Genomic DNA, 27,738 nt, shown 5'->3' with positions numbered 1-27,738 from the left:
TGCTGTACTGTAGTCGTAATTATAATATACTTATACGCGCTTTTACAGGGAAATAAATGGTCGTTCGACTATTCTAGAAAGTGAGATGTATTATACTTGGCAGTGTTGAGGATGTACAGAATACTGCCAAAGTGATATACATTTCAGAAATACTTTGTCTATTTGACCGATTCCATAATTTATAAAGTTATTATAACTGCAGTTATTACAAGAATTAAAGCTGAGAGGCCTTTTGCATGGATCGTACCGTAGCCTTTATATGTGCTAACTAATATACGGTAATCGGAATTTGCTGACTTCGACCACTCTGTTACTGTGTGGCATTCAGCAAAATCAAGAGGTTTAGATGTCGTCTTCACAGGGATCGGATGAATCTTTATATGATCAAGACCATAATATTTCACATTTTCCTGTTAGTCCTTCCTCACCTATGGCGAAGGCTAGCCATTTTACCTTACAGGATTCATTACCAAATTCATTAGCAAACGAGATAAAATCTCTTTTGTCCGAATATTCTTCAATGTTATTACGCGCTTCACCAGTGCCAGCGGACGCCTCATTCAGTACTGCCGTTGACGTGCGAACCAAAGAAAACACTGAAGTTCGCATATCAGTATCATCACGCGGATGGACTGTGAGTGTTTTTTTTTGTTGGTTGATAAAACATTTTTTTGTTTTTGCTTTAATCTAATTTGACTACTTTATTTTTAACAAAGGTTGAGAAAATTTCATATGAAGATCATGTCTTGAGAGATCAGCACAAGGACATTGTTGGCTCAACTTACGAAGTCCCAGAAGCTGTATTGGCATTGATATCACCAGCATTTGCTATCGATTGGCAAAATAAATTGATTGAACGACTAGAAATGTTGTCTCGGTAGACACAACTTGCCTCATCTCTTTGTGGCTGTACATTTGATTCAAAGTCATCGAAAGAAACCTTTATATTTTTCAAATATTAGCCAGCTATCAAAAAAGAATCAGCAAGTCCATGACAGCTCATGGAAAAATTAATTTTATCGAGCTAATTCCAATAGGAGTTTTAAAGGTAAATGATATTTTTTATTTGCTTCTGAATATTACAAGTGTATATGGTTGATTGTCGTTTATATTTCCTTTCACTTGTTACCGTCAATATCGCCGTCATTAATAATGTTTGTATAATATATGTTTAATGATAAGCAAAATCACTTCAACGCATATCTATAGGAATGTAATCTGTAAGCGTTTAATGGGTAAAATGCTTGAAATTTGGTATGCATGTGAAAACACATACTAGAATTTTAAAAAATTTTTAATTCTAGTGCCTAGGGCAAGATATGTAGTGAACTAAAGATTAATACAATTAGTCAACTGTACGATTTAATTAAATTCACAATTAATTATTACGTTATACTGGTTTTCTTCCACTGCGTACAGCTCATACAGTGCGCATCGCAACGTCTCTTCCAAAATTTTTCTGTAGAATGTATATTAGATTAATGATGAACCAATTTTTAAAAAATATTATTAAAATTATTATTAATTCTATAGCTCTCGAATTTAATTCAATTAATGTTATTTAGTTGACTTTTTTAATATGCTTTTAATTTTGGATCATTTTAATAGATTTTGTAGAAAACCATCGATTGCACTCAACGATTTAAAGCAAATAGAAAATAGAAAACATGTAAAAAAATAATTTATTTTTTTTATTTTTATTAATATTATTAATATTATTATTTATTTAATAAAACTTGGTCCAAAAAACCCCAATTGCTTGATTGATTGATTAATTTTTATTGACGGAGCCTAAGGCTCGATGTAGGCACATACGCCAACGTCAGGTCTATATACGTTACAATATACTGTAGAAACAACAACATGCAAAACTTCTTCAAACAAACAGATGGTACCTTTTCAGTACAAATTCCAGTAAGCAATTAAAACAAAATCCATCCCGAACATCCTCCGGAACCAACCGGTGGCAGATTTTTTATCTTAACTAGGACACTAGGTGCCCCTGACGTGTATTATCTATTCATAATATCGATATAAGAAAATAGGACATGCCCACATGAATGCTTGGAAAATCATACAAAAAACACAAAAAAAACAGAAGATTCAACAACAATAAAGAACGTCAAATCAGTAAATCACGATATAAACAGTAAAAAAAATAACATTGAAAACTATAACTGGCAAGCACTGATGAATGCACGGGCAAAAAACTCGCGGAATAAGAGAGCATCTTGTGCCTCCTCCCCTCTAAACGGGTAGCGACGTCGGGATCGATGTAGGTCTTGGACTGCAGATATCACCGTTACGTGAAAAGAGGAAATTTTTGCAATGTTTTTACACTATAAGTATTTTTAAAAATTAAAAAGTTTGTATCTTAAAGGGGAGTGTGGCCGAGTGGTCTAAGGCGCCCGCTTCAGGTTTCATCTAGAAATTTGATATGCTGGTCTCGCAAGAGGCGTGAGTTCGAACCTCACCGCTCTCAAATTTTTTTTTCAAACTGTGTTCCAAGTTTAATCTGAAAACTAGATCTGTTTACAGTTAAATTTAAAGCAGTATAAGTTGATGTTATTATTATTAATATCATTTATTAACTATAAGCAAGCATGCAACAGTTCCAGTTTGGCTTGTTGTATATGTTTCTGTGGTCTATTGTATCTCTCGTTCTTGAAACCAGAAAATTTGCCATTATAAAAACTGTTTTTTTTATCTTAAAAAAGGAAAACTAAGCCCTCGAATATTAGCTGCTAACTAAGAAAAATGTGTGTTGAACGATAGGCGCTTGGTGTTTATATTTATTACATTTATATATTATACGTGTACGTAAAGATCATGATATTCTTTCACTTGCTTAACAAACAAAACGGCAATAACAACAAAAGACTCGCAACATATATTCTGCTGGTCGCGGACTTCGCAATTCCATTCATAGTATCGTAACAAAATTTTTTTAACACCAAACTTTTCATTAAACAAGTGGTAATAATACAAATACTTCAATGGACTAGCAGGTCATGATAACACTATGATATCTTCAAGACTCAACCTCATGTAACAATGCAGCATAAATTTCTAACGGCTGAATCCACCACGTCCGCGACTATTGAATCCACCACGAGAACCACCACGGGCGCCTCCAAACCCACCACGAGGTCCACCTCGGCTACCACCTCCAAATCCACCGCGCGATCCGCCTCGGCTGCCGCCACCAAATCCGCCTCCAAACCCACCTCGGGAACCACCTCGGGGGGCTCCTCTAGACGGGCCTCCTCTGCCTCCTCGTGCGCCACCACGGCCGCCACGAACACCTCCTCTGCCTCCTCTGGCTTTGGGTGGTTTCGATCCAGGAGGTGCCTTTGGTTTCGGTAAAAACCTATATAAAACTTAGAGTCATGCTTTGTTAATAAGTTCGCATAAAATACCTTTCTATGGGCAGGAGCTTATCGGGTCCAATATAAAATTTGTCACCAGGCTTGAATGATGATGCGACAATACCTTCTTGAGGCTTAATAGTGAAAAATACTTCATTAATAGGACCCAAAATTTCATCAACCTTTCCGATTTGGGATTTGTTTTCCAAGTATATGGGCGCATTAAAATATGGGATTTTAATGTTTATAGATTTGCAAACAATCTCTCCCTCAGTGGCATGTAAGAATGCTCCCATTTCTGTTAAAGTGCAATGTTAGCAACAACGATATCATCATATTGGCTGAATGTTCACATACCTAGCACCGTATCGGGCGGCCCAGTAGAAATAGGTGGACCTGTTCGGCCGCCTATTTGACATTAGTTATGAGCTCTAGCAATAACTTCAAATCGTGGATGTTGAAACACAAATTTTTCATGAAACATTTGTATAGTGCACTTTCTCACATGGCACTCACCTCTAAAACCACCCCTTGGCCCTCCTCGTCCTCTGCTCATTTTATAAAGATATTAAAAAGTATTAAAAAAACTATCTGAGGCGTTCAAAAAGCACGGATCAGTAAAATTTATTGATGCCGTTGAATTTTAAACAATCTTTATTGTTTCAAAGGAAGCAGATGAGCGTGAAATTAATTTTTCGTTCAACCGGTTTGACCTGCCAGAAACCCTAGCCCGTAAAATTGAGGAAGTAGCTTGATGATTAAACTTCGTCGACGGATCAATTCGATCAATTCTTGTTAAATTTGGAACCTGTTAATTTTACTAAATGATTAATTTGGTATAATTTATGAGATGACGGACTTTTTGTACTTGCTTTCAAAGACAGAAGTTATCGAATCGAGGTTCAGTACGATCGCAAGCTCACATTGGAATTCAGCTGCTCCACCAAAATTTGAGAGTCAGGTTGTCACGGACGTGTATAAATCGCTCGAAAATACAGGATTTGACATTAAGAGCATTTTAATTTTAAAAAATTTGCACTATTTTGAAAAGTACGTAACGGTCACTAGTTATGATAAAATTGGTGTTAATAAACGAGCAGATATTTAGTGCCTAATTGGAATGATGAGGCTAAAGACAACCATACATTATCAATTGTATTAATATTTATTGCGAATCATAGTATACGTGACATATCTTGGGGTATATTCCACACTAGTCGTTCATAATTTTTTTTTTGAAAGCTAACTAGGTTTAGATGATGCTTTTGCAAGCAATGAATCTTCGTTTGCATCGCTTTTCAAAAGAGTATTAACATTGGCTGCTTCGACTTCAATCACGCTTAAACTTCGTGCTCATTTGATCACTTTTATAAAGCTTGCATTTCAATCGCTTGATTCCTTACTTGTGCGGCGAGAAGTGGCGCCACTGGTTTCGATTGTAATCTGGAATTCGTTAAATTCTTCATTAACCAAGGAAACTATATTCACTAAAAATCCTAATCTGCGGAAACTGTGGAAATCAATAAATAAGCGATATGATGCAGCCGATGAGGTTATAAAGACCAAATTAAGGCTGGAACGTGGATGGTTTCCCTCTATCCTGGTTGATTTTCTACAACTTTCACATAACAGCAACGTCGAAGATGATGATCTTTTGTATTATGCCAATGAGTTTTTATATCTGTTGGTTACTATTGTTTCGCAGTTGCCTACTCGACGATTTGCAAATACCTTGCTGAAGGATTTTAATACTTCTGTCATTCTTAGACTTTCCCCGCTTTTCACAAATTCAAAAAACAAGTCACTGGTAAAATCACTGGATTTTTTGGATGAATTTATTTACTTTCCAGTGGATGACTTTAGTGGAACTTTTATCAGCAATGATGAGCTGGCTATTTTAAAATCAAAAGAAGTACTGAAGTTTCAAAAAATTGCGTTGGATCATTTCAAAGAAAAACTGCTTGTTCTTGCTTTGGCCAATTATGGATCAGTATGCAAAAGGACAGATTTGGTAGAAAATTTACAATCTTTAACTGATCAAGAATTAACCAAATTGTGTGAACTTGTCGGAATTTCAACAACTGACAACGTGTCAGGTATATCCATTGTCAGGGAATTGTTGGTTGAACTTCTTGTTTTTAAATATGCGAAACGGCAAAGTTTAGAGTCGCGAGCATCTGGTTTTGAAGTTTTACCCACTGAACGCTCAATACTGGCATCAAGCTATCGGCCAGGTTTCGATACAAATGCAGTAAAATCAAATTCTGAGTTTGGTTTACAGTTTCTTTCGATTAAAGATTTCTTAATTAGGGCGTTTGACATTTATAAGCACATTTACACTTTGGAGCTTGAATCTACTTTAGAGCAAACTTTGAGGCTTTTAAAGCCACAAGCAAGTACTAGTGGCTTAAAAGTAAATAGGTTTAGCAGACACGCTTTGAAGGTTTTTCGGCCATCTGTTTTAGAAGTTGGTCCGGTTCGAGTTGGCGAAACGCATCCGTCGTTTGTACGTGCAGAGATCTATCTTGATATAGATAAAGTGAGTTTCTCTGTTCGTAAAGAATGGGAGCAAATTCAACCTGGAGATTCAATATATTTAATCTCGTTGATTGTTCCGGACTTAAAATCATCTGTGAAATTGGAACAAGTTGGTATAAAGCATTTACGTGCAGCCGAAGTTGTGGCTCTCTATAGGCATGATAATCAATTTAGAGAAGTAAAGAATGGAAACGAGGTAGCAAGAAAGAGGGTATTTAATCGGTCAACCCGTCGCTGGAAATTGCACGTTAACATAGATCCCACAACATTTCTAGTAAGTTTCCAGTCAATGCTATATTGAACCCACCACTAACTAAAAAAAAAATTTAGAATAATGGCGATTCTGTCTTGAAGAATGTGAATTTTATTTTGAGAAAAAATGAAAGTGATTTCAATTATCCGAAGACATTAGATCTTATTAAAGATCTTTTGCTGAGCGAGTTTTCACTTCCAGATTGGTTAGTCGATGTTTTCCTTGGCTATGGAGATCCAAACTCTGTATCTTATAAAAATCTTTCAAATCGTCTTGGAAAAGTGAATCTAAACGATACGTTTGTTAATTGGGGTCATTTGGTGGAAAGTTTTCCAGATGAGAAGGTAGTATCAGAGCAGGGTGATGGCGTTGGTGCAAAATCTCCGTACGTAGTAGAACACGTGGTTCGAAAGGTACCGGCAAAACCTAGCCCGGCCAGGGGACGAAATAAGAAGAGTCATCAGAAGAATTTAGAACCGCTAGAGGAAAAAATTGTGCAAGTGACTTTTCCTGCCGTCCATAATCGTGGACCATACCCCGAGGATTCACCAAGAACGAATTCTATTCGATTCACTTCACAACAGGTTGAGGCTATTTATTCCGGAATCCAACCGGGATTAACATTAATTTCGGGATCTTCTGGCACTGGGAAAACGAGTGTTGCTGCCCAAGCCATTAGTGTCATTCATCATAACTGGCCTGATCAGAAAATTTTGGTTACTGCTCGCAGTGATGAAGCTCTTGATAGTATTATTGAAAAGCTTGGAGCTCTCGATTTGGATGAATTAAACCTTTTGAGAATAGGCAGAGACAGTGGCTCGCTTGATTCATCTATTTCTACTATTGAGCAACGTAGGCTCGAAAGGTTAAGCGATGTTAGTCAGCTAGCTGAGTCTTTAGCCATTCCAGGACCTCATGGTGAAACATGTGAAGCTGCTGGTTATTTTTACCGGAACTGGATATCTCCTTTGCTTGACAGATTTAAGGAGGTTGAATATCATGATGTTGTGTCATTGAATGAAGCATTTCCTTTTCATACTTTTTTTGAGGACGCTCCTCAGCCTCTTATAAATTCTGAAAGTCATACATTGGAGAAGGCAAGCGAGATAGTGGCAGGATGTTTTCGGCATGTTGAAAGAATATTTTCGGATATTGAAACTATCAGGCCTTTTGAACTTCTCAAAAAGAGCAAAGATAAGGCTAATTATGTTTTGTCTAAAGTGGCAAAGGTGGTGTTTTTAAAAGCTTCTGATGCTCCTTTAAAAGTATGTTTTTAATAAAAATGAATGTGGCGATTGATTTTGGTCTAACAATATTTAGCGAGAAGAGTTTGCTCGGTTAGGATTCAGATACGAAACAGTGATAGTAGACGAGGCGGCACAGCTAACTGAAATCGAAAGCTTTATTCCGCTTACGCTTCAATCAACTGAAAATGGTAATCCTATTGAGCGTTTGATCTTAATTGGAGATCGTCATCAAAATGTCCCGGTTACTTCGGATGCGATAGCACATAATTTTGGAAACGTGCGACAAAGCTTGTTTAATAGGTTATTGCGCTTAGGCGTGCCCAAAATTATTTTAGACGCTCAAGGAATATCACGATCAGAAATAGTTGATGCATACGACTGGCAGAACTTGGGAATCAGTAGTTTGGAATTCGTATCGAACGGCGATGAGTACAAGTTTGCCAATGCGGGCTTCAATCATACGTTGCAGTTCATCAATGTTGAGGATTTCAATGGCGAGGGCGAGACGGAGCCTGTTGCTGGAGTAGTTCAGAACCTTGGCGAAGCTGAGTTTGCAACGGCAATTTATATGTATATGAGATTGCTGGGGTACCCGGCTGAAAGGATCTCAATTTTGACTTTATACTCTGGTCAGAAGTCTCTTATTCAAAACGTGCTCAGAGATCGATGTGAAAAAAATCCGATATTCGGGCTCCCTGGAGTGGTTGAGACCGTGGATAACTATCAAAGTCGAGTAAATGATTACGTGATTTTGTCATTAGTACGAACAAATAACTTGGATTTTCTGATTGACAGCAAAAAGATGACAGTTGCGTTGTCGCGAGCGAAGCTTGGGTTGTATGTCTTGGGACGGCGAAGCTTGTTAGAAGCAAGTCCAGAGATTGATCCATTTTTGTCTCGAATAGGAAAATCGACCACGTTTGGAGATCGATTAGAATTGTCGATCGGAGAAATGTTCCCGTCATCACGGTCGATTGAAGAAATTGATGATACCAAGGTTGTGCAAATGGATGGCGTTGAGCATTTGGGTGCGTTCGTGTACGAAATGACGCTTAAAAAAGTCGAGCAACTCAAACAAGGTTCGCAAGCGCAGGATTCGTCCAGGTCAGAAACAGTTAATGATGAGGCATTGCATGACAGCGCGAGCGAGTCTGATGATTACTCTGCCGGAGAAGAAGAACAAGACGAAGAAGAGGAAACATAATATCAGAATACTGTAAAAGTTTGTATTATATTGTAGTGAAATACATTGTTTATCAAGGTTATACTACAATCGATGGAAAATTTTACTTTTTGCATCTTGTTCGGATTTTATGGAATCGCAAAACAACTAGGGAATACGGACAATACTGTTTTCATTTCTTAATTCTTTCATTCTTTTAATTTAATTTTTTTTTTAATTTACTTAATCATAACGCGTTTGCAATATCCCGCAGAACCGGTTGCTTTTGCAATGCCGTGCCTTTGCGAACAACACTCACTCGCCGGTTATTTTTAGAAACTTCATTCTCCTTATTCCGATGGCCACTTGTTAACGAACCAACCGCCGAATGAATTACGTGAGCGTTCGGTGCGGCCTTGTAAACCCAGCCTTTAGTCTCTACTATTTGGAAAAATTTTTCAAGCATTTTGACTTGCCGCAACGTTGTTCTGGAGCCAAAAATGATAAGCTTGCTTCGAGCCCTGGTTAGAGACACGTTCAGCCGCCTCCAATCTGTTAAAAGGTCACCAACGTCACGATCATCGTTCGATCGCACGAGCGAAACAATCACGCATTCCTTATCCCTGCCTTGAAATTTATCCACGGTTTGCAATTCAATTTTGGGCCATCGGCCAAGCGTGGTTGAAAGCAGGCTGAGTTGACCACGATATATCGATATCACGCCGATATCTTTCTCTGGCACGCCGCAATCCACAAGAGTTCCGGTAAGCGTCGTGATTAACTGTGCTTCAACAATGTTCTGTAAACGACCGCCGGCGATGGATTCACGTCCAGGAATTTCATCCGTGTCAACAAATGATACTTTAATTCTAAATTTTTTTAAAAAAAAAAATAATTAACCCAGCTATGTTATACGTTCGCAAATTTACCGCTTACCTATCATCTAGCAAATCTGTCACCCAACATGGCTGAACACAGGGACCTGTAGAGCTATGTAGCTGTTTCAATCCTTCATGCTTGTTTGGCACTGAAAGCGTCCGGTTCGCAATCTCTGCAGAGCCACATTGCAATCTGTTTTCATAAATAAGTTCATTGGAAAGACACATGATCTCTTTGCACATGCGGTATTGATGCTTTAATACTACCACCGCGCTTGCATGTGATTCTGATAGAAGCCTAAACAAAGATACTTCAAGTCCGTTTGACTTTGCCTCTTTGCTTTTGACAAGCGGTGACAACTGGTTATGATCTCCTACCAAGACAAACTTTGACGCAAACCGAAGAGGTCCGAGGCACACTGGCAATGTAATTTGGGATGCTTCATCTATAATACAATAGTCAAAATGTCTTTTGCGAAGTAAAACACTGCAAATCATCAGCATCATTAAAAATAAATATTTTAAATGGTTATTTTTTTTTCTTCTTTTTTACCTGTTTATTCCTAGTGCAGTGGTCGCTACAACTTTTGTTTCAAAATACATGTCATGAAGCTTTGTAAAGTCATTAGGAAGACTGTCTTTTTTCAAGGCAAACTGTCTGATTTCAGGATGAATCTATAATAATTAGCTCCAGAAGTTATTCAAATTCCAATTTATTTTTTTTTTGGGAGTGCATGCCTTGTTAATTGAACCAAGCCTTAAGATACTATTGCAGCTTTTTTTAAGCTTTAATAATATATTGTCTACTGCAGTATGAGTATAAGACGCGAGAAGAATACTTTTGCCTTGTTCTAAAAGAACTTTCATGATCTGTACTGTGGTTGTTGTCTTTCCCGTGCCCGGCATTCCCATAATAAGAGCATAGTCACTTGCACTAAGAACCTTCGTGACAGCGGTGACTTGGTCTGAATTTAAGGTCCGATCCAGGTCAGTTATCTTTACCGGGTTTGAAAATTCCGGCAACGCCAGATCAATAATGAGGTCTCTTCTTCGGGAGCTAGAATCTGCCGAGAGCATGTCAACCAAATTTCCACGTACGGTTTTCATCCCAATCGTAAACTCATCCTTATCCAGCCTATAAATAACGTCTTTTGCGTTTTCTGTGGCATTTGAATCGTGAAATTGGCGATTGACAGACACCGTAAGCGCTTTCTGGCCAATATATATCACATATCCAGAAGCACATGCAATTCGCCCATTCATTTCAGACACGATAATAGGATCGCCGATACTGATCTGACTATCATTTAAGTTTAGTTGCACACTATTCGCACGCGTGAATGAGTATTCAAATCGTTGGTCATTATTAACTGACGATATTTCATAAAAATAATTAACTTTCAAATTTGCAACACATCGGCCTTTCATTTCTCGATCTTCGCCATTAAGTAACCAAATTTCTTGACGAAATCCAGTGATGCAACGTTCTTCTGATTGCAAAAGCTTATCCCAGTGTAAAAAAAACTCTCGATGTTGCTGTTTAATGTGCGCGGTTCTTGCGTCGAACCAAGATTCTAATCCGCTCGATTTTGATGTCCCGTTCTCTGCAACCTTGTGATATATTAGACATGAATTTGCAGAGTTACATTGTTTACAGTTCCTTAAAGATTTCAACATTGGTGCGGTTATTTTGTGAGCATTCGAGCTCTTTGCTATTTCGTTACGGGCAATCAAAAGCCCGCGAATCTCGTTAACAGTAGAATTGATACTTAATGTTGTTCCATGTTCAAGATAAAATAGTATTCCATAAATTACTTCAATATCTGTAACTATTAGCAGCTGGGTGTAATTTGCAATTTGCCTGGACCACTTACCATAATGCTCTGTCAAAATAAGAGTATAAATTATTGTCTGTGCATGATGAACTAACGATCCAGTTTGACGACCAGTCTTTATTTCAAACGGAACAATGCAACCTTGTCTTTTATTAAAATCAGCAAGTACTGTCATATCAACATTTCCTTTAATTCCATATTTTGGTGACCAAATGTTTTCTTCACAATCGAGTACTTTGTTTATCGATACCAAATCGTGAGACTGATCTTGAGAATTCTTATACCTGCTATCATTTTGCTGGATCTGAGAATTCTGGTTCATTAGCTCCTGAAATCAAAACGTCAATTTTTAAACTGATACTAACATTTGTTTTAAGACGAGTAAAACTTTTGGCCCATTTTTGAATTATTGGATAACGCTCAATAATGTAAGCCTTGGCAATGCCTAATGGAATATTTAGAAAAAACAACTCTTCAATATACGACGGAAGCAGCGAATTGACGATGTTATCCAAAAAATTTGAAACAAAATTATTTTGTAGCATTGCACGTTGAAATAATTCATGAATTATCCTGCCATATAACATGCTTTTATTAAGATCAAACGATTCCTTGACCCTGCTTTCTAAAAACGCACTTCGAGGACAAAAAAAATAACGCGATATTGTGGTTGTAGTAATTAACTGATCGGGATTAACAACCACGAGACCATGCGTGTTGTCTAGTTCATAAATACCCTTTGATATAGTTATGTAGTTGCCAATAATGTGAAGAATATCATTAACGTCAACTGTAGTATTGCACCATTCTCCTTTCAAGGCCACCTTCGTTGGTGTCGTTGTTACAGCTCTACTGTTGTCATGGTTTTCTTCATTGGCAATAATCCACTTATAATGTCAGCAGGTTAAACCACATAATAGAAATCGTAGGCGCTTTACCTTTACATCTTGACCATCGACGCAGTGTATCTCTTTAACTATCAGCCGTTTACAATCACTGTTCCTTTGATCATTGTCCTATATAAATCAGCAAATAATATTGAGTAAAAATATGAAAAGTTGATTGCTTACACCAGAACGAATTAGCTCTTGATCAGATACCAAATTTTGCTGCGATTTCTTTTCAAGGTCAGATATTATAGCATTGATATCTTCCTCGTCAACAGCAAAATCGTCATCATCATCATTAAAAAGATCTTCATCGTTTGCCACAGCATCTTTTGTTTTGTTTTCGGTCTGCAAATTCTGCAAGTTAGGCGTGATTGCTTTTGCAACATGAATCTCATTTGGTACCACTTGTTTTATGCCGGACGGTTCTTTCTGAAGTAAGTGGTTTTCAGTTTCTTCCAGCAACTGCAGGTCAAGATCGTCATCGTCAAATAAAAACTCATCGCTTTCTGAATTGTATTGATGATTATGTATTTTCAAGCCACTTGACTCTGCTAATACCGATTCAGTCCTGCCCTTTCGATCACTCTCTGTACTTTCTGATTTGCTAAATGCAATATTTTGTTGTGATAGTAATGGGCGCTTGCGTGTAAGTCGTGGCCATTCTGGTTCGCAAGTTGCTGCCCTTGTAACATTCACTACAACCTCAGATCGTATTTCATTCAAATTGCCCACTGAATTTGTCGTGATTTCGTCTTTCTCAAAATATTTCTCCAAGAGTTCGATAGCTGGATCAACCGATGCAGATGATAATTCGGTTGCCAAGCCGCTGGACGTGATTATCTTTGCCAATGGGGAAGTATCGTGATCTAGGTGCTGACCGTTATCTTGAACATCACCCTCTGATGACGGATGAGGCGAGACCTTCCAAGTTATATGTTCTTCAACATTGTTGTTGTTGTTGTCGCGAAGTAAGGAAAGCTTTGTCGTACTATCATTATTGCCGATACTTGCTGCTCGCCTGTGATAATCAAATGCATCGGAATCAAACAACGCGGTATTATTATTATTATTGATTATCGTGAGAGGCGAACGAATGACTCGTTTTGATGGAGTGGTAAATCTGTCTTTTAAACGCTTCAATGACACCGGCGACGGTAAGCTTGAATTTTCATAACTCTTGCTCTTTTTGTCTGAATTTATATTCGACATTATAATCGGTTCCTCATTTTCAGTTGAAATGCTTGATGCGAATTATCAAAGAGCTCTCCACAAAGAGGTAGGAGCAGGAGTATTATTTAAAATGCAGTCGCGTCTCACGTTCGCGCATTGGTCGCGTGTATTATGTAAGAACAACAGTAAACTAGACTTGGATCTTCTACTTTTCATAAGTTAGTCTTGTAAAAGACTTTTTTATTTTAAGAACATGGCTAATAGACAATATTAAACTCCCACAGAATTAAGAAAATCGTGGATAGAGATTTCCGTTGCTGTTTATGCGATTTGGCATCATAGCCGTAAGCTTAAGCCCCATCTTGATGCTATGCTTGAACGTGAATTATCAATTGGGAAAGTATTGAGTGATCAAGTGCTTGTACGTCTTTATGAAGATCAGTTTAAATCTGTAAGTGCCAGGGATAATTCAAGCCAAAAAAAAAAAAAAAAGGCATTAAACAACACACCTGTTCGTCAGAGGCTGAAAATAGAACAAATACCACCCGATCGATTTTATTTTCAGGGTTCTCTTCAAAGAACTTGCGAGTGGTCAATAAAGCAGTAGCTGCTGCTTCATGAAATGGATATCCAAAGATCTAATAATCGTCAGGCCTTTTTTTTTTTTTTTTTTTGCCATTGCTTCACATAGCTTTATGGTAAATTATACCCACCCCAGTGCTTATTGACGAAAATGCAACAGATCTTAGATCGTTGTCTTTTGCAACCTGTAATGACCTTGAATAGCAGCTAGCCAAAAGAGACTGTGACTTTTCCGGAGAGTGGTTGTGAAATATTGGGCCTACAGTATGTATTATGAACTTGGATGGAAGGCTGTAAGCCTCGGTTAACTTTGCATCCCCAGTAGCGCATCCATCGAGCTTTTCACATTCATATGCAAGTTGAGGACCGGCCGCATCGTGAATCGCACCGTTCACGCCAGACCCGTTCCTCAGTGCGTTGTTTGCAGCGTTGACAATGGCATCGGTTTTGATTTTGGTGATGTCGCCTCTGTAAATCGATACTCTGTCGTTGATTAATTTCGAGGGCGCAAAAAGAGGAACAGAACTATTTTGAACGATTCCTCGCTTGTAGAGCTGAGTGAGTGTTGGGATGTTTGCTAATTCGATGCTCATCGTCCCATGTTGTTTTGCAAAAGAAAGCGTTGGGATCGTACAATATTTAACCTGACCCAAAAATCACCGCCAGAACATGGCTTCAAACCGCATCTTGTTGTGAGTAACTTACTCTTTTACTTGTTTGTAAATGCAGGTTCTATTTTTTCAAGTGTGTATGCAATTGTCAACGCCATCATTACAGGGCAGGTTTTGGTTTAGGTGCCTACGAGCATGGAGAAAATTGGCTATTTTCATTCTGTGTTTCAGATACCTACGGTCTTTTGTGGCTCTTGCAGCTCGTCAAATTTAAAAATGTAGATATATCATACATAGTTCGCACTTTCTTGCTATTATTCTAAAAAGTCGTGATGCTATTTTGACTAAATCATTTTTGCTGCTCTTTGGCTTCGGTGGTTAATAAATCCACTGAAGATAACCATTTGCGAAGTAGTGGATGGTTTGAAGCGTCGATCTCTAAGCTGCCTGGGTCGACCGACGAGGAAATGTTCCTTGACAACCACAGTGGAACAACATCGCCAGATTCAGAATCTACCGCCCAATATTTGTCGCCAAATATAAGCTGCACGTCGAGTAACTCGCTTCGAATGACCCTCTCTATTTCGTTTATTTTTGATTTTAATTTGTCGGACTTGAGTGGCAATCCTTTCAGACCTTGCAATGTTCCAATGATTTTGCCAACCTGTATGCCCAGCGCGGCGCCGAGTGGGTAACCGTCGTCAAATGCTTTCTGCACTGATTCTGGCTTGCCTCGTGTTATTCCATCCAGATATCCTTGCCTTGTGTGGTCTCGCCTGAGTCTTTCAATATCTGGGGAAAAAAATTCATCTGCGCCTAGTGTTGGTGATGAAGAGCCTGGCAATAATTCTGGCTCAGAAGGAGGTGTTGAATAGATAGAACTATGCGTATCAGTTTCAAGCTCTGCAATCTCTTCGCTTATGTCCTCGTCGTCCCTGGAAGATATGGAATCTGGTGTTGCAAGGTTCCTCCGGTTGTCTGCGTTCATTTTAAATGTTTGCTCGGATTCTAACAGCTCATAGACTGGACTTGTTTGTGTTGCACTCGATATTTGAGAGCAGCTTGTACGGAGTCAAGTAGCTATTGATAAATGTGTCATCAGGTTGCTGTTTACTTTGTTCGTAGTTGCGACTTGGATGAAAGCGCTGCGCGCGGCTCTAATAATTTCAATTAATAGAAATTTATTTTATATTGATTGATCATGATGATACAATGGCACCACAAAGCCTTTTACAACAATAGAACCAACATAGTATATATCGAAAAACAATAGAACTCCGGTATTGACTGGATTAAATTTTGTCAAGCCGGTCGACAAGTTGTAATAAATCTCGCGGAGAAACGAATTCACGCCTGGCAGTGCACAACATCCACATCATTAAAAAATGAGTGTCACGGGTTCTCAAGCACCAGAAAAGACATCTGGTATTACACGTGAGAGAAAAACGTTGTATAAAAATTTACTGTTGGCAACGACGTTCGCATATCTGTCAGCCATGATTGCCAAAAGATCAGTTTTATCAAGAAGATGTAATGAACGAGTTTATTCCGAATTTTCATTATCATTTTTTAACGTCTAACAATCATTATAGACGTGCCAAGTCTGTTTGAACACAACCACAAGCCACCACAGTTCAACAAGTACAATGATGCGGTTAAAGCCGTCACGATTGGCACGCTCCTGTCGACTTCATTTTTCGGCGTCGGCGTCACCGGCGTCGCGTTGGTTTTGGATGTCCACAGTGCCAAGGAGTTCAACGATTACATGAAACAAGCCATGGGTGGCCACGAGAAGGATTTAGACCGTGCCAAAAATATAGACCCGGAGGTGCTTAAAGTAGAAGAATCCATCAATTCTTTCCTGTCAGAACAGTGGGATGTCGAAGAGCAATCAAAGAACAACTAATGCCTAGTGTTTAGGAACTTCACGTTCGATTTTGTATATATTATCTAGCAAACCATGTGCATAGATTTAAAATTTTATAGCAATACCATATCGCCCACTTAACGCCTAATCCAAAAGAAAAAAAAAAAAAAAAAGCTGATCATTCAATACCTGCCAGGCGGGATTCCAGGCTTTCAATCGGCCCCAGCATCAAGGTCTCGATTAAACTATCTCTAAATAAGTCCAAATTTTCATTAGACCTTAGGTATTCTTCTGTTTGTTTAACCACAATCGCGCTAGTAACTGCACGCGCGTCACAGCGGAGGTACGCATGTATGACCCCAGCCTTTGAGTATTCCAGCTCCAATTTCACAAGTTCGCAAGCAGGATCGGTCTCAATATGCGTGACATGTGACATTACTGCAAAATGAGTCTCCTTGTATAGATGCAGAAGAATGTGCCTTCTGACGTGCCGGATGAATCGCTTCAAATCAGCGCCAAGATATAATTTTGCGAGTTTCTGCAAAGGAACATGTAACGGAACAGTGTGTTTGTACACTTCATACGCGCCTGATTTTCGATTTCGTGAAAAAATTATGTAGTGTGGAGAAACAAATTTTTCTAAAGATTGCAAATGTTAAGAAACCAACAAAAAGTAGTGAGTGCCAAATAACTTACGAAGTACGAAGCATTCGATCCTCACTCCAAACAAATCTCCAAAATTATCTTGAACAGCACTTTGCACGCGAAAACCGGTGACGCCACTTAATCGATATAAATGTTCAATCTCAACATGCGTTTGTGCGTCGTGTTTTGCAGCCATGTGGGCCAACAGTTCGTCGCCTATTTTACTAATTTGGTCCAACTGAGAATCTGATTGCGTATCCCTATATCCATCATGCAAGCTCAAGCTGCTAAAAACAGTCTTTCCGGTTTTTATGTGGTTCAGCTGAGCTGTGAGACGTGCTCGCCGTCGTGATAGTGAAGCCACTGGGCCATGTTAGTTCCCCAGTTCAATCTTCTTTCCAAAAAAAAAAAACCAAAATGCTGTCTACTTCTTACATTCAGACCTTAGCGCAACAATATCGGCTCTATAATTATCCAGCGACGACATGTTAGCAATGCAGCACATTCACCTTAAAGATCAAGATTTTTCAATGTTTACATTTGCTTACCATAACATAACGTTATCACTGGCATATTCGCGTAGCATGTGGTGCAGTTAAGCAGAGTGAGTCGCGTTGATTAATTAAGCTTTAAGACACCTGGCAGATTGTAATCTTTACTAACTAATGTGAGATGCGAATATTTCTATTTGTTTTCACGTTAACCGCCGTAGATCTTCGCCTGCGAAGTAAGATTGCTACGTATTGCACATTTTTCGTGTTTGGATTTTTGTCAAACTAGTCTTTTCTTATTTGATGAAATCAATTGACTGAATTTAAAAGCGTGCTACATCTCACTTCCCGTGCCGTTCATTCTCTCGATAAATAAGGCATTCGGGACCCTCTCACTAATGAGCACGAACGAAACTGACAGTGAGTTACCAAAACCTCGGTCTCGTCAGATCACTGGCAAAAAGTTAGACAACATGAGCAATCGAAGCCGGTATTCAGACGAACTAGAACTTGAAGATCTCGGGGCTTCTAATTATGACGGAGTTCATCACCTTTCAGTACCTCCGCGGCGGAGAACGGATTCGGGTCAATTGCTGCGTTATAACGACGATTCAGATCACGAAAATGATTCCAAAAGATTAAACGGTAACGAGACAGCAGCGTCTTCATTATGGAAGCTGCCTCCAGATGATTTCAAAAATTTCGCCCTGCTGTGCCTTCTTTACCTGCTGCAAGGTGTCCCTGTCGGCCTAGCAATGGGATCAGTGCCTTTTTTACTCAAGTCAAAACTTAGTTATGGACAAGTTGGTTTGTTCTCTCTAGCCTCGTATCCTTACAGCATGAAGTTACTATGGAGTCCAATTGTGGACGCGGTATACTCACGCAGGCTTGGGCGCAGAAAGAGCTGGATCATTCCGATTCAGACAGTAAGCTCATTACTATTGCTATGGCTAAGCGGTAATGTCGAATCATTACTACAAAATGTACGTATCTTTCACTTCACATGCACAACATAACATCCTAAATTTTAACCCGATAGGCCGAAAACAATCTCACTCTTATTACATTACTTTTTTTCTCGTTAGTATTTCTATGCGCAACTCAAGACGTTGCCGTCGACGGCTGGGCATTGACATTACTATCACACCCAAATTTATCATATGCATCTACTGCGCAAACAATTGGACTTAACAGTGGATATTTTTTAAGCTTTACGGTTTTTTTAGCATTAAATTCTCCCGAATTTGCAAACAGATATTTTAGAACCGAACCACTTGATTATGGCTTGTTATCGATGAAGTCATATTTGACGTTTTGGGGTTGGACATACCTCTTCATGACGATTGCTTTGTTTTTCGGCAAGACAGAGGAGCCTACCAAAATCGGCAAAGCCGGCAAAGAGAAAATCAGTGATGTTTACAAATCCATGTGGAAGATTGTCAAGCTTTCTAACGTTCAATTGTTTATTTGTATTCATTTTGTTGCCAAGATTGGCTTTCAAGCGAATGACGCTGTCACGAATCTTAAATTACTTGAAAAGGGCTTATCAAAGGAAGACTTGGCACTTACGGTTTTGATTGATTTCCCGTTTGAGATTATTTTTGGTTATTATGCTGCCAAATGGTCAGTGGGCAATCGACCGTTAAAACCATGGCTTTACGCGTTTGTGGGCAGGTTGATATCTGCTTTGTTAGCACAATTAACAGTAATTTGGTTTCCAAAGGATGGCGTTACATCGTTTTATCTTCTTTTGGTCATACTTGTGCATGTGTTGGGATCGTTCATGAGCACGGTGCAGTTCGTGTCAATAAATGCGTTTCACACTCAAATTGCGGACCCAGCAATTGGAGGGACTTATATGACGGTATAATAAAACAAATTTTTTTTTCTCATTGTAAAACAGGATAGCTAACAGTTATTATAACAGACCTTAAACACGATATCGAATTTGGGCGGGCAATGGCCTCGAGTTCTTGTGTTGTATGCTGTTGACTATTTCACTCGTGCGTCCTGCCAGGTCGGCAGTGAGAATTCGATAGAAACCCATCCCAGTTTTTCCTGCGCGAGAGAACCAGAGAAACAAGCTTGCAAAGTTGCTGGAGGAACGTGCGTGACTGAAGTTGACGGATATTACATTGCAAACATTCTTTGCGTAACCGTTGGTGGGGTCTTGTTTTTTTCATGGATCAGGAAGAACGTGGAGTACTTGCAAACTCTGGATTTAAGTAGATGGAGAGTTGAACGATAAATGGAGACCATGATTTATAAATCATGTCAATAATTTTTAAGAGGTAGATAGACAAAATAGTACAAACAGTATAAGTTTGAAGTAGTTAATTAGTTGGTATAATGTAAAAGTTGCTCGATATTGAAGTGTCACGTGGCCCACGAACGAAGACAAATTAAACTCGGTTCTACACCAAATTTAGTTTGAAGTGTCATTTTTCTGTTTCAGGCACAGCATTGATAGGTATTGGGTCGCTCGTTATTTGTTGCTTTTATTTTTTATCGTTTGAATTCTCATCAGATTGACCTTCTTTTTTTTAAACCGTTTGTTTGCTTTGCTTGACGCGCCCAAAATAATGATTCATAAGCTCGGCGCGTTCCTGATTTCGGTCCTGACACTAGCTTTCACTGCCAACGCGCTCTCTCCTTTGACTGTCAAAAATAATTATTTTGTTAACTCATCTGGTGATCCGTTTGTGCTTGTTGGCGTTGATTATCAGCCTGGTGGTTCTTCTGGTTACTCGAACTCGGCTTCGTCGGATGTTCTGAGCGACGAAGACGTGTGCCTAAGAGACGCGTTTGTTCTCCAGCAGCTCGGTGTAAATACCATCAGGGTGGGGCTATAATTATGCTTGCTTGTTTTTTTTAGTATATTGAGTATTAATCTAATTTTTGTTATTTAGGTCTACACTATCAGTAGGTGAAATGAAATTTGGCAAAAAAAAACAATATTGCATGCCTAACAAGATAACAGGTCCGTGGATTAACCATGATGCGTGCATGTCCATTTTCAACGCCGTCGGAATCTATGTTATTTTAGACGTCAATTCACCTTTAGCCGGTGAATCCATTTATCGTGACGATCCAGCCGATTCGTATAACGAAGGATACCTCAACCGTATTTTTGGCGTTGTCGATGCATTTAAAGGGTATCAGAACACGCTAGGCTTCTTTGCTGGAAATGAGGTAATTAACGACGAAACGTCGGCTTCAGTTTCTCCGCCATATATTCGCGCGGTTCAGCGAGATTTGAAGCAATACATCGCATTACACGCTAACCGGACGATTCCGGTTGGCTACTCGGCTGCTGACGATACCGAGCTTCGTCTTGCCGGGTTTGAATACTTGCAATGTGGTGGTACTGACGTGCTGGATGAGTCCCGATCTGATTTTTATGGATTAAATTCTTACCAATGGTGTTCGGGTGTTAACAACTTCCAAACCAGCGGATACGGAATTCTCGAGACCAGTTTTGCAAAATCTGCAATTCCACTTTTTTTTTCAGAATACGGATGCAATACTAAGCGGCCCAGAACGTTTGATGAGGTTACTCAAGGTGTTTATACCGAGTCATTTTTGCAAGTCTTTGGGGGCGGCTTGGTTTACGAATACTCTGAAGAAGATAACAATTACGGATTGGTGACGGTTAAATCTGATGAGTCGGTGCAGTACAAGGTTGATTTTGACAACTTGAAAACAGCTTACTTGTCGTTGAACTATACCAGTTTTGTTACCAGCTCGTTTATTGACAACGTTTCCGTTCCTGAATGCAGCAAGACATCAATTCAATCCATTGACTCTAGGTTTAATGCTTCGTTGACTCTTCCGGAGTGCCCTGCTCCTGATTTGTTAAAGAATGGTGGAGGAAACAACAACGTTGGCAAATGGATCCCACTCAATTCGACTCAAACTACTTACAAGGTCTACGATAGCAATGGTGATGAGATTGAAGATACTGTAGGTCAAGCAACAAAGCGATTGATAGAAATTTAATAAGGACTAATACCTGTGTTTTAGGCAATAACTGTTGTGTCAGATCAATCTATTTATCAATCGGGCAATCAACAATCATCCTCATCTTCATCATCTTCAAGTGCTACTGCGAGTGCTACCGCTGCCACATCTTCTGGTACTGACTTAGCTTCTGCCACGACTACTGCCGCATCATCATCCACGTCTAAAAGCGCAGGTAGTTTTGATGGCCCGGCCAGTGTGTTGAGCTTATTTGTTTGCGCTTTCTTGAGCACGATCATAGTTGCGTGATGTCTTGCAGATTGCAAATCGTTGTTTGATTAATTGGTATTATATTTTATTGTAATGTAGCTTTTCAAACTATAGATGAAAAGGTCGGATTTTGGAAATTACAAATTGCTATTTGTAATCATGTAGTTAAATGTATTACCATATCAAATGCTTTAAACTACAAGTTGTAAAAAAAAAAATAATAAGATATGTTACAAAATTGTCGTCTTGTGAATACTAAAAATTTTAATCTCCAATATACTTTAAATCCCAGCCAGTTAGCGAATGATACAAGTCAACAAAACCCGGTCCCAAATAAACAAACAAACAAATCATACCTTTTTGGCCAGACTGGTAGGTTCATCACTAGTTCCGAATAGTTTTGATGCCGAGTCACGTTCCGAATTTTTAATTTTTTCAAAATCGAGTATTCTCACGCTTGGTATCCTCCAAATAATATATTCCCGGTAATGCTACACAATAGATTAAAATCTGCCGTGATTACAAGTCATTCAATTTTTTTTTACCTCTCTTTTTGTAATCGGATTATTTAAAAAAGTCAGGTACGTTAATCGGTTTAGACCTTTTAAGCCTTCCAAATCAGAAAATTTTGAAATCAAGTTTGATGTCAGAACGAGCGTGGTCAGGTTCGGTACTGATTCATGCAAAGATGGTGAAATAAATGAAATTCGATTTCCGGCTAATAATAATCGTTGCAATCGATTCAGTCGTGGAATGTTTGATAAATGTGTAATTTCGTTGTCTGTAAAATCTATTGAATCACTTTGATCCTTTTTTTTTCGATTGTTAAAACCGAGATATCAAACAAAAAAACCCAAAAAGAATTCGGAGTAGATTATTACCTTTGTAACACCAAGATTCTCTATGACGGGTATTCGATGACCTGGGAAAATAAGCAAACAATTCTGAAATTACTTCATCATTTGACACAAACAATACCTCGAAGCAGTAATTCGCGATCTTTAACTGGGTTGATGTAAGACGGAGCTGCGTTAAGCACGTCGACTGAAAGCTTCATGTTGAAATCCTTTTTGTTCTTCCTCCAAGTAACTAACTATATTGATGACTGGTAAAATCGTGTACAATTTACAAGTCTTTAAACAAGGCAGACTTGAACCCAAACAATATTTCCTTACCCTAGGTACCTCAAAATCACGTGAATGTTACGGGTTACCCTGATTTGGCTTTTGTTTACGCGCCACACAAAGTACTGCGCGTCAACAACACATACGCGGCAAATGCAAGGCGGGTTCTTGTTTTATTTTGTAATAAAAGAACGAGAGTAGATATTTTGAAATATGCCATCACAAGACGTCAGCCCTACAGAGGAATATTCGGAGGACGGAGCAGTTGCTGGGCCAACTCCCTTGTCCATGCTAGAAGTATGTGTTGATCCACCGGAAAACAACAAACGCGTTTTGTTTTTATCGGAGCCCAGGTACTAAAAAAGATTAGGGAAATGGCATTACTTCATCCGATCTCAAAAAAGTTCTTGAAGCTGGGTACAATACTGTTGAAGCGATTGCCTATACGTATGTTTTTTTCATTTACAGACGAGCTTGTGTTAAGACGATTTAGGCCAAAACGGGTGCTACTAAATATCAAAGGCATATCGGAAGCCAAGGCGGACAAGATGCTTTTGGAAGGTTTGCACCATAAATGTTGATTGTATTTGGGTTTTTTGACAAACTTATGAATGTAGCTTGCAAGTTGGTGCCCATGGGTTTCACGACAGCGACGGAGTATCATCAGCGAAGAAGCGAACTGATTTCAATCACGACTGGTTCTAAACAACTTGACACGCTTTTGGCAGGTGGAGTGGAGACAGGATCGATCACCGAAGTGTTTGGAGAGTTCAGGACTGGCAAGAGTCAGCTTTGTCATACGCTTGCTGTTACATGTCAAGTAAGACCCTTCCTAACAAAACCGAACGTATTTTAAGTTAAATGACTCATAATGTTTTTTTTTTAGTTACCGATTGACATGGGCGGCGGCGAAGGAAAGTGCTTGTATATTGATACGGAGGGCACGTTCAGGCCGGTCCGGCTCTTAGCCATTGCGCAAAGGTTTGGCCTGAACGGTCAAGAAGTACTCGATAATGTTGCGTACGCGAGAGCGTACAATGCAGATCATCAGTTGCAACTTTTAAATCAAGCTGCAGAATTGATGGCTAATTCTAGATTTTCAATTTTGATTGTCGACAGCATCATGGCACTGTACCGTACTGATTTTAGCGGCCGCGGCGAACTTGCCGCCAGGCAGATGCACGTGGCCAAGTTCTTGCGAACGTTGCAACGATTAGCTGATGAGGTAAATATATTTTATTTTGCTGGAGAATTTCACCAAAAAAACCAAAAAAAAAATGAACACAAACTAAATTTTGAAAAAAAAAATATAACATATAGTTTGGAATTGCTGTCGTGATTACGAATCAAGTTGTTGCTCAGGTTGACGGCATGGCTGGCATGTACAACCCAGACCCAAAGAAACCAATTGGCGGAGTAAGTGATTTAACGGATTTAGATTCAAAATCATCTACTAATTTTTGTTTTTTAGAACATTCTTGCACATTCTTCAACTACTCGACTTTCTCTTAAAAAGGGCAGAGGCGAGCAACGCATATGTAAGGTTTACGATTCACCATGCCTGCCTGAATCTGAATGTATTTTCACGATTAATGAAGACGGCATTGGTGACCCCAAGGAGGAAGAATAAAGCGTATTGCATATTTTTTTTTTTTTTTTTTTTTGATTACCGCAAGAATGAATCTAATTGGGGCGGAATTAAGATAAAATGGCTGTAGGTTCGCGTGGAATATATAAGTATATATAAATTTCAAAATAAACAATCTGATTGTATCGCATACGAAACGTAACCTAAAGTACAGAAAAATAATTGCTACACTAGTCATTGATCTATAACAAAAAGAGAAAGCAATCCTCGTTTTTTTTTTTTAAGAACATTTATTTACGTTAGACAAAACAAAAAAACACCAATAATTTTTGTATAATTTTAACCCAAATTATTAAAAAATCGTTTAAGAACTTTTTATTTTTTATTTTATTTTATTATTTTTTTCACAACGGAATGCCAGCAAATTCATCATATCCTTGAGTTAAATTAATGTTTTGCAAGCACTGCGTGGCAGCACCCTTGAGCAAGTTATCAATCGTGGCCACGACGACGACCCTGTTATCAGTCGAATGCACGGCAAACCCGCCCACGTTGACAACATGCTTGCCCGAAACGTCTTTGACCAACGGCACTTCGGCAATCACATTGATCAAAGGTTCATCCTTGTAAAAATTTTCGTACAATTCACGAATGTCCTTGGACGACAACCGCTTGTTAAGCGGCAACGAAACGGTTAACGTAATTCCTTGAAACCATTGCGCCACATGAGGAATAAACCTAACCTGGTGCTTTAATTGGAACGACACTTCACGTTCATGAATATGGTCGGTTAACGCGTAAGGGATAAGGTTGTCACTTAACACGTTGATATCGTTTTTGGGAGATGGCTTCGTGCCCGCACCGGAATATCCAGACACGCCAAAAATGGTAGCCGGTCCGGCAAGATAAGGCACGAGTGGCGCGATCGCAACCTGAGATCCGGTAGCGTAGCATCCAGGGTTGGAAACTTTTTGAGAATTTGCAATCTTGGATCGATCACCAAGTTCGGGCAAGCCGTAATCCCATGAATCATCAAACCTAAAATCCGCACTGAGATCCACGATCGAGCTCTTACCCTCGGCACCCAATATGGTGTCAACAAACGGCTTGCAAACACCGTTGGGAAGCGCGGTAACCCAAACGTCGACTTGGCCTTCCTTCTCGAGCTGTTCAACATCAGAAACTTGAAGGTTGCTGTATTTGACTGAAGACTTGGTGTATCCGGCAACTTCACGGCCGGCCAGTTCTCGGGACGAAACATGTGAAAGTTCAAGGAAAGGATGATTGTTAATCAGATCAATCAGGGCCTGACCAGTAAATCCACGCGCGCCGATAAGCGCAACCTTGGCAGGCTTGGTGTTTGACTGCGGCAAGTGCTTAGTTGACGTGGCATAATTTCGAGCACTTGACTTTTGCAAATTTGAAGTAAACGGAGACTGCCGGCGCAGGGTTGAAAAACTGCGTGACTGATAACCGGCCGCTCGTGGCAATGACGATGATGACGCAGTATTGGTGCCCTGAAGTGAAAATTGCTTGATAATTTGTGAGATTTGTGCCGGGTCGTTAATGCCATACCAAAACAAAATCTTGCCGTTATGAACAAACGAGCCATCAGCACGATCAAAAAACCATGAAGCATACTCATTGCCTTCCGAAATTTCCCATTGCAATGAAGCATTGTCAGCTTGCAATGCGGACCAAACGTTTTCAGTCACGTTATTTTGCCATCCGCTCTTGGTTGCCAAAAACTTATCCAAAACCGGAACCGCGCCAGCGTTTGTCTTGACGATGGCCAACACGTCATGAGGTTCGTCAGCATAAGCTTTAAAACTTTGAGTCTTTAAATCTTCCACGTATGAATCAATCTTTTCCGGATTTTCTCGCAATTCGGCATCTCGAGCCAGAGCTTCCTTAATGGCAGCAACCGAGCTAAATTGATCGAACCTGTCGCTGGTTAATAACTTGTAACCCCTGCGAATCAAAGTTCCAGCGCCGGAATCGGTAAAAAGTTCTTTTTGAAGATCTTCGGTTGAAATAATAGCAACCGAAGATGAACGCGGAAGGTGCATTAACAGGTCACGAATCTCTTTGATTTTCAGCTTGGTGCCGTATTTCACCCAGGCTTGTTTCATCAATCCATCGTATTCCTATAAATCAATTAGTTTTATTTATAGCCAACCAAAAAAAAAAAAGTCAGAGCAATATCAGCTTACCTCGTCCAAGTTAATCACACTAATTTTCTCCCCAGTTTCGCCGTGAATCAAACCACCCTTTTCGTTCAAGTATACAATTTTGAGAGGCTCAATCACTCGGGCAAGCTCACCAGCGGCCACGTCAGCGTTCACGTTAAGGATCTGTCCGTCAAAAGTCTCTGCCAGGGAAGTCAAGATTGGCAACGCGCCAGCACGAATGCTAGCCTCGATCGGAGTCTTGTCAACTGACGTGATTTTGCCGACAAGCTTGTACTTGTTCTTGTCCAAATAATCAGCCGAGAACACGCCGCCGGTGATTGGCCGAGCACGCACGCCTCGTTTCTCGAGCGCATCAACAAGTTTGAGATTTTGTTCCAAAAAGCATCGACGTACGACCGACATGGTTTTTGGGTCAGTGATGCGAATGCCGTCAATGTAATCTGGTTCAACTCCCTCAGCTTCGAGAATCTCATTAATTTGAGGACCAGTGCCATGAAGCACTATTGGGAATAAGCCAACATGATTCAAAAATGCTAACGAATTTGCTAGATCGTCTAAATTCTGAGTAATAATGGCACCTCCAACCTTGATGACTGCAAATTGTTGACTGCCCAAGAAGAAAAAAAATATTATATTAGTCATTTCATTTAGAGAGTCGTTAAATCTAGGCAAATACAACGAACCTGTTGACCGAAGTGAAATACTTTAGATATTGTTCAACTTCACGCTTGCTACCAATATTATTCAAAAGCTGAATCACGGTTGACCTGGTTGAATTCAACCTCGTGAACGGTCTGGGAAGAATGACATTAGACCGAAAGCCAGCACCGGCAGCAACTCGGGCGACCGTGCTTCCGCTTGATGGTAGCAAGCACCGTGAAAGCCGAACGACGCCTTTTCGAAAAATCATATTTTCAAGCCCTCAGTAAAATCAATTCCGGATTTAAAACAAAAAAACAAAATGTGACAAAAAAAACTGTTGCAAAAATGAACCCGAGGCAGGAAAAAAAAAAGAACAAGGTTTTAATGGGATGATCAAAATTTCCTTTTCTTCGGCAACCGGGGCT

General features: G+C 39.5%; 13 protein-coding genes and 1 non-coding gene across 14 annotated transcripts; 7 read left to right on the top strand and 7 right to left on the bottom strand.

Annotated features, from left to right (window-relative positions):
- The first annotated feature begins 77 nt into the window (after window positions 1-77).
- Window positions 78-1,359, top strand: V1514DRAFT_324533 (uncharacterized protein). Its single transcript, XM_066926443.1, has 2 exons — window positions 78-634; window positions 717-1,359. The coding sequence occupies exons 1-2, from the start codon at window positions 347-349 to the stop codon at window positions 879-881; spliced, it is 453 nt and encodes a 150-aa protein (XP_066785699.1). The 5' UTR covers window positions 78-346; the 3' UTR covers window positions 882-1,359.
- A 1,021-nt stretch (window positions 1,360-2,380) lies between these two features.
- V1514DRAFT_t10 lies at window positions 2,381-2,482 on the top strand. The gene has a single exon. It is a non-coding gene; the product is annotated as a tRNA-Leu (tRNA).
- Window positions 2,483-2,774: 292 nt separating this feature from the next.
- Window positions 2,775-4,044, bottom strand: V1514DRAFT_324531 (Gar1-domain-containing protein). The gene is made up of 4 exons (XM_066926442.1): window positions 3,885-4,044; window positions 3,726-3,776; window positions 3,420-3,666; window positions 2,775-3,370 (listed from the first exon to the last, which is right to left on the bottom strand). Exons 1-4 carry the CDS (start codon window positions 3,922-3,924, stop codon window positions 3,070-3,072), a joined length of 639 nt encoding a protein of 212 aa, XP_066785698.1. The 5' UTR covers window positions 3,925-4,044; the 3' UTR covers window positions 2,775-3,069.
- Window positions 4,045-4,147: 103 nt separating this feature from the next.
- On the top strand, window positions 4,148-9,011 carry V1514DRAFT_349988 (P-loop containing nucleoside triphosphate hydrolase protein). Its single transcript, XM_066929396.1, has 5 exons — window positions 4,148-4,418; window positions 4,469-4,569; window positions 4,625-6,180; window positions 6,237-7,424; window positions 7,480-9,011. Exons 1-5 carry the CDS (start codon window positions 4,219-4,221, stop codon window positions 8,608-8,610), a joined length of 4,176 nt encoding a protein of 1,391 aa, XP_066785697.1. The 5' UTR covers window positions 4,148-4,218; the 3' UTR covers window positions 8,611-9,011.
- Window positions 8,759-13,526, bottom strand: V1514DRAFT_324525 (uncharacterized protein). The gene is made up of 8 exons (XM_066926441.1): window positions 12,352-13,526; window positions 12,220-12,297; window positions 11,647-12,168; window positions 11,321-11,594; window positions 10,185-11,269; window positions 10,000-10,121; window positions 9,505-9,933; window positions 8,759-9,437 (listed from the first exon to the last, which is right to left on the bottom strand). Exons 1-8 carry the CDS (start codon window positions 13,378-13,380, stop codon window positions 8,816-8,818), a joined length of 4,161 nt encoding a protein of 1,386 aa, XP_066785696.1. The 5' UTR covers window positions 13,381-13,526; the 3' UTR covers window positions 8,759-8,815.
- V1514DRAFT_324522 (uncharacterized protein) lies at window positions 13,527-14,776 on the bottom strand. The gene is made up of 3 exons (XM_066926440.1): window positions 14,055-14,776; window positions 13,851-13,979; window positions 13,527-13,768 (listed from the first exon to the last, which is right to left on the bottom strand). Exons 1-3 carry the CDS (start codon window positions 14,514-14,516, stop codon window positions 13,730-13,732), a joined length of 630 nt encoding a protein of 209 aa, XP_066785695.1. The 5' UTR covers window positions 14,517-14,776; the 3' UTR covers window positions 13,527-13,729.
- On the bottom strand, window positions 14,777-15,793 carry V1514DRAFT_324519 (uncharacterized protein). The gene has a single exon (XM_066926439.1). It carries the CDS (start codon window positions 15,520-15,522, stop codon window positions 14,884-14,886), a length of 639 nt encoding a protein of 212 aa, XP_066785694.1. The 5' UTR covers window positions 15,523-15,793; the 3' UTR covers window positions 14,777-14,883.
- Window positions 15,645-16,542, top strand: V1514DRAFT_324518 (uncharacterized protein). The gene is made up of 2 exons (XM_066926438.1): window positions 15,645-16,064; window positions 16,127-16,542. The coding sequence occupies exons 1-2, from the start codon at window positions 15,920-15,922 to the stop codon at window positions 16,438-16,440; spliced, it is 459 nt and encodes a 152-aa protein (XP_066785693.1). The 5' UTR covers window positions 15,645-15,919; the 3' UTR covers window positions 16,441-16,542.
- Window positions 16,543-16,594: 52 nt separating this feature from the next.
- On the bottom strand, window positions 16,595-17,683 carry V1514DRAFT_288460 (uncharacterized protein; the record flags this gene model as incomplete). Its single annotated transcript, XM_066925253.1, has 4 exons — window positions 17,482-17,683; window positions 17,098-17,409; window positions 16,729-17,040; window positions 16,595-16,689 (listed from the first exon to the last, which is right to left on the bottom strand). Coding segments are annotated over exons 1-4 (789 nt in total), but the record flags the coding sequence as incomplete, so codon positions are not given.
- Window positions 17,684-19,872, top strand: V1514DRAFT_324514 (acetyl-coenzyme A transporter 1-domain-containing protein). The gene is made up of 3 exons (XM_066926437.1): window positions 17,684-18,520; window positions 18,577-19,401; window positions 19,465-19,872. Exons 1-3 carry the CDS (start codon window positions 17,936-17,938, stop codon window positions 19,783-19,785), a joined length of 1,731 nt encoding a protein of 576 aa, XP_066785691.1. The 5' UTR covers window positions 17,684-17,935; the 3' UTR covers window positions 19,786-19,872.
- Window positions 19,873-19,979: 107 nt separating this feature from the next.
- V1514DRAFT_288455 (Glucanosyltransferase-domain-containing protein) lies at window positions 19,980-22,006 on the top strand. The gene is made up of 4 exons (XM_066925252.1): window positions 19,980-20,377; window positions 20,447-20,459; window positions 20,518-21,500; window positions 21,561-22,006. Exons 1-4 carry the CDS (start codon window positions 20,120-20,122, stop codon window positions 21,804-21,806), a joined length of 1,500 nt encoding a protein of 499 aa, XP_066785690.1. The 5' UTR covers window positions 19,980-20,119; the 3' UTR covers window positions 21,807-22,006.
- Window positions 21,794-22,875, bottom strand: V1514DRAFT_288450 (leucine-rich repeat-domain-containing protein). Its single transcript, XM_066925251.1, has 5 exons — window positions 22,746-22,875; window positions 22,649-22,689; window positions 22,313-22,576; window positions 22,124-22,258; window positions 21,794-22,046 (listed from the first exon to the last, which is right to left on the bottom strand). The coding sequence occupies exons 1-5, from the start codon at window positions 22,822-22,824 to the stop codon at window positions 22,032-22,034; spliced, it is 534 nt and encodes a 177-aa protein (XP_066785689.1). The 5' UTR covers window positions 22,825-22,875; the 3' UTR covers window positions 21,794-22,031.
- A 105-nt stretch (window positions 22,876-22,980) lies between these two features.
- V1514DRAFT_324504 (Rad51-domain-containing protein) lies at window positions 22,981-24,671 on the top strand. Its single transcript, XM_066926436.1, has 7 exons — window positions 22,981-23,188; window positions 23,262-23,338; window positions 23,385-23,452; window positions 23,509-23,711; window positions 23,778-24,116; window positions 24,212-24,307; window positions 24,363-24,671. Exons 1-7 carry the CDS (start codon window positions 23,105-23,107, stop codon window positions 24,519-24,521), a joined length of 1,026 nt encoding a protein of 341 aa, XP_066785688.1. The 5' UTR covers window positions 22,981-23,104; the 3' UTR covers window positions 24,522-24,671.
- On the bottom strand, window positions 24,662-27,665 carry V1514DRAFT_349978 (Aspartate/glutamate/uridylate kinase). The gene is made up of 3 exons (XM_066929395.1): window positions 27,355-27,665; window positions 26,693-27,278; window positions 24,662-26,626 (listed from the first exon to the last, which is right to left on the bottom strand). The coding sequence occupies exons 1-3, from the start codon at window positions 27,579-27,581 to the stop codon at window positions 24,884-24,886; spliced, it is 2,556 nt and encodes an 851-aa protein (XP_066785687.1). The 5' UTR covers window positions 27,582-27,665; the 3' UTR covers window positions 24,662-24,883.
- Window positions 27,666-27,738: the final 73 nt, after the last annotated feature.

Source organism: Lipomyces japonicus (assembly GCF_038497905.1).
Source record: "Lipomyces japonicus strain CBS 7319 unplaced genomic scaffold V1514scaffold_3, whole genome shotgun sequence".
Classification (NCBI taxonomy): Eukaryota; Fungi; Ascomycota; class Lipomycetes; order Lipomycetales; family Lipomycetaceae; genus Lipomyces; species Lipomyces japonicus.
This window is presented reverse-complemented; position numbering and strand designations above follow the sequence as displayed.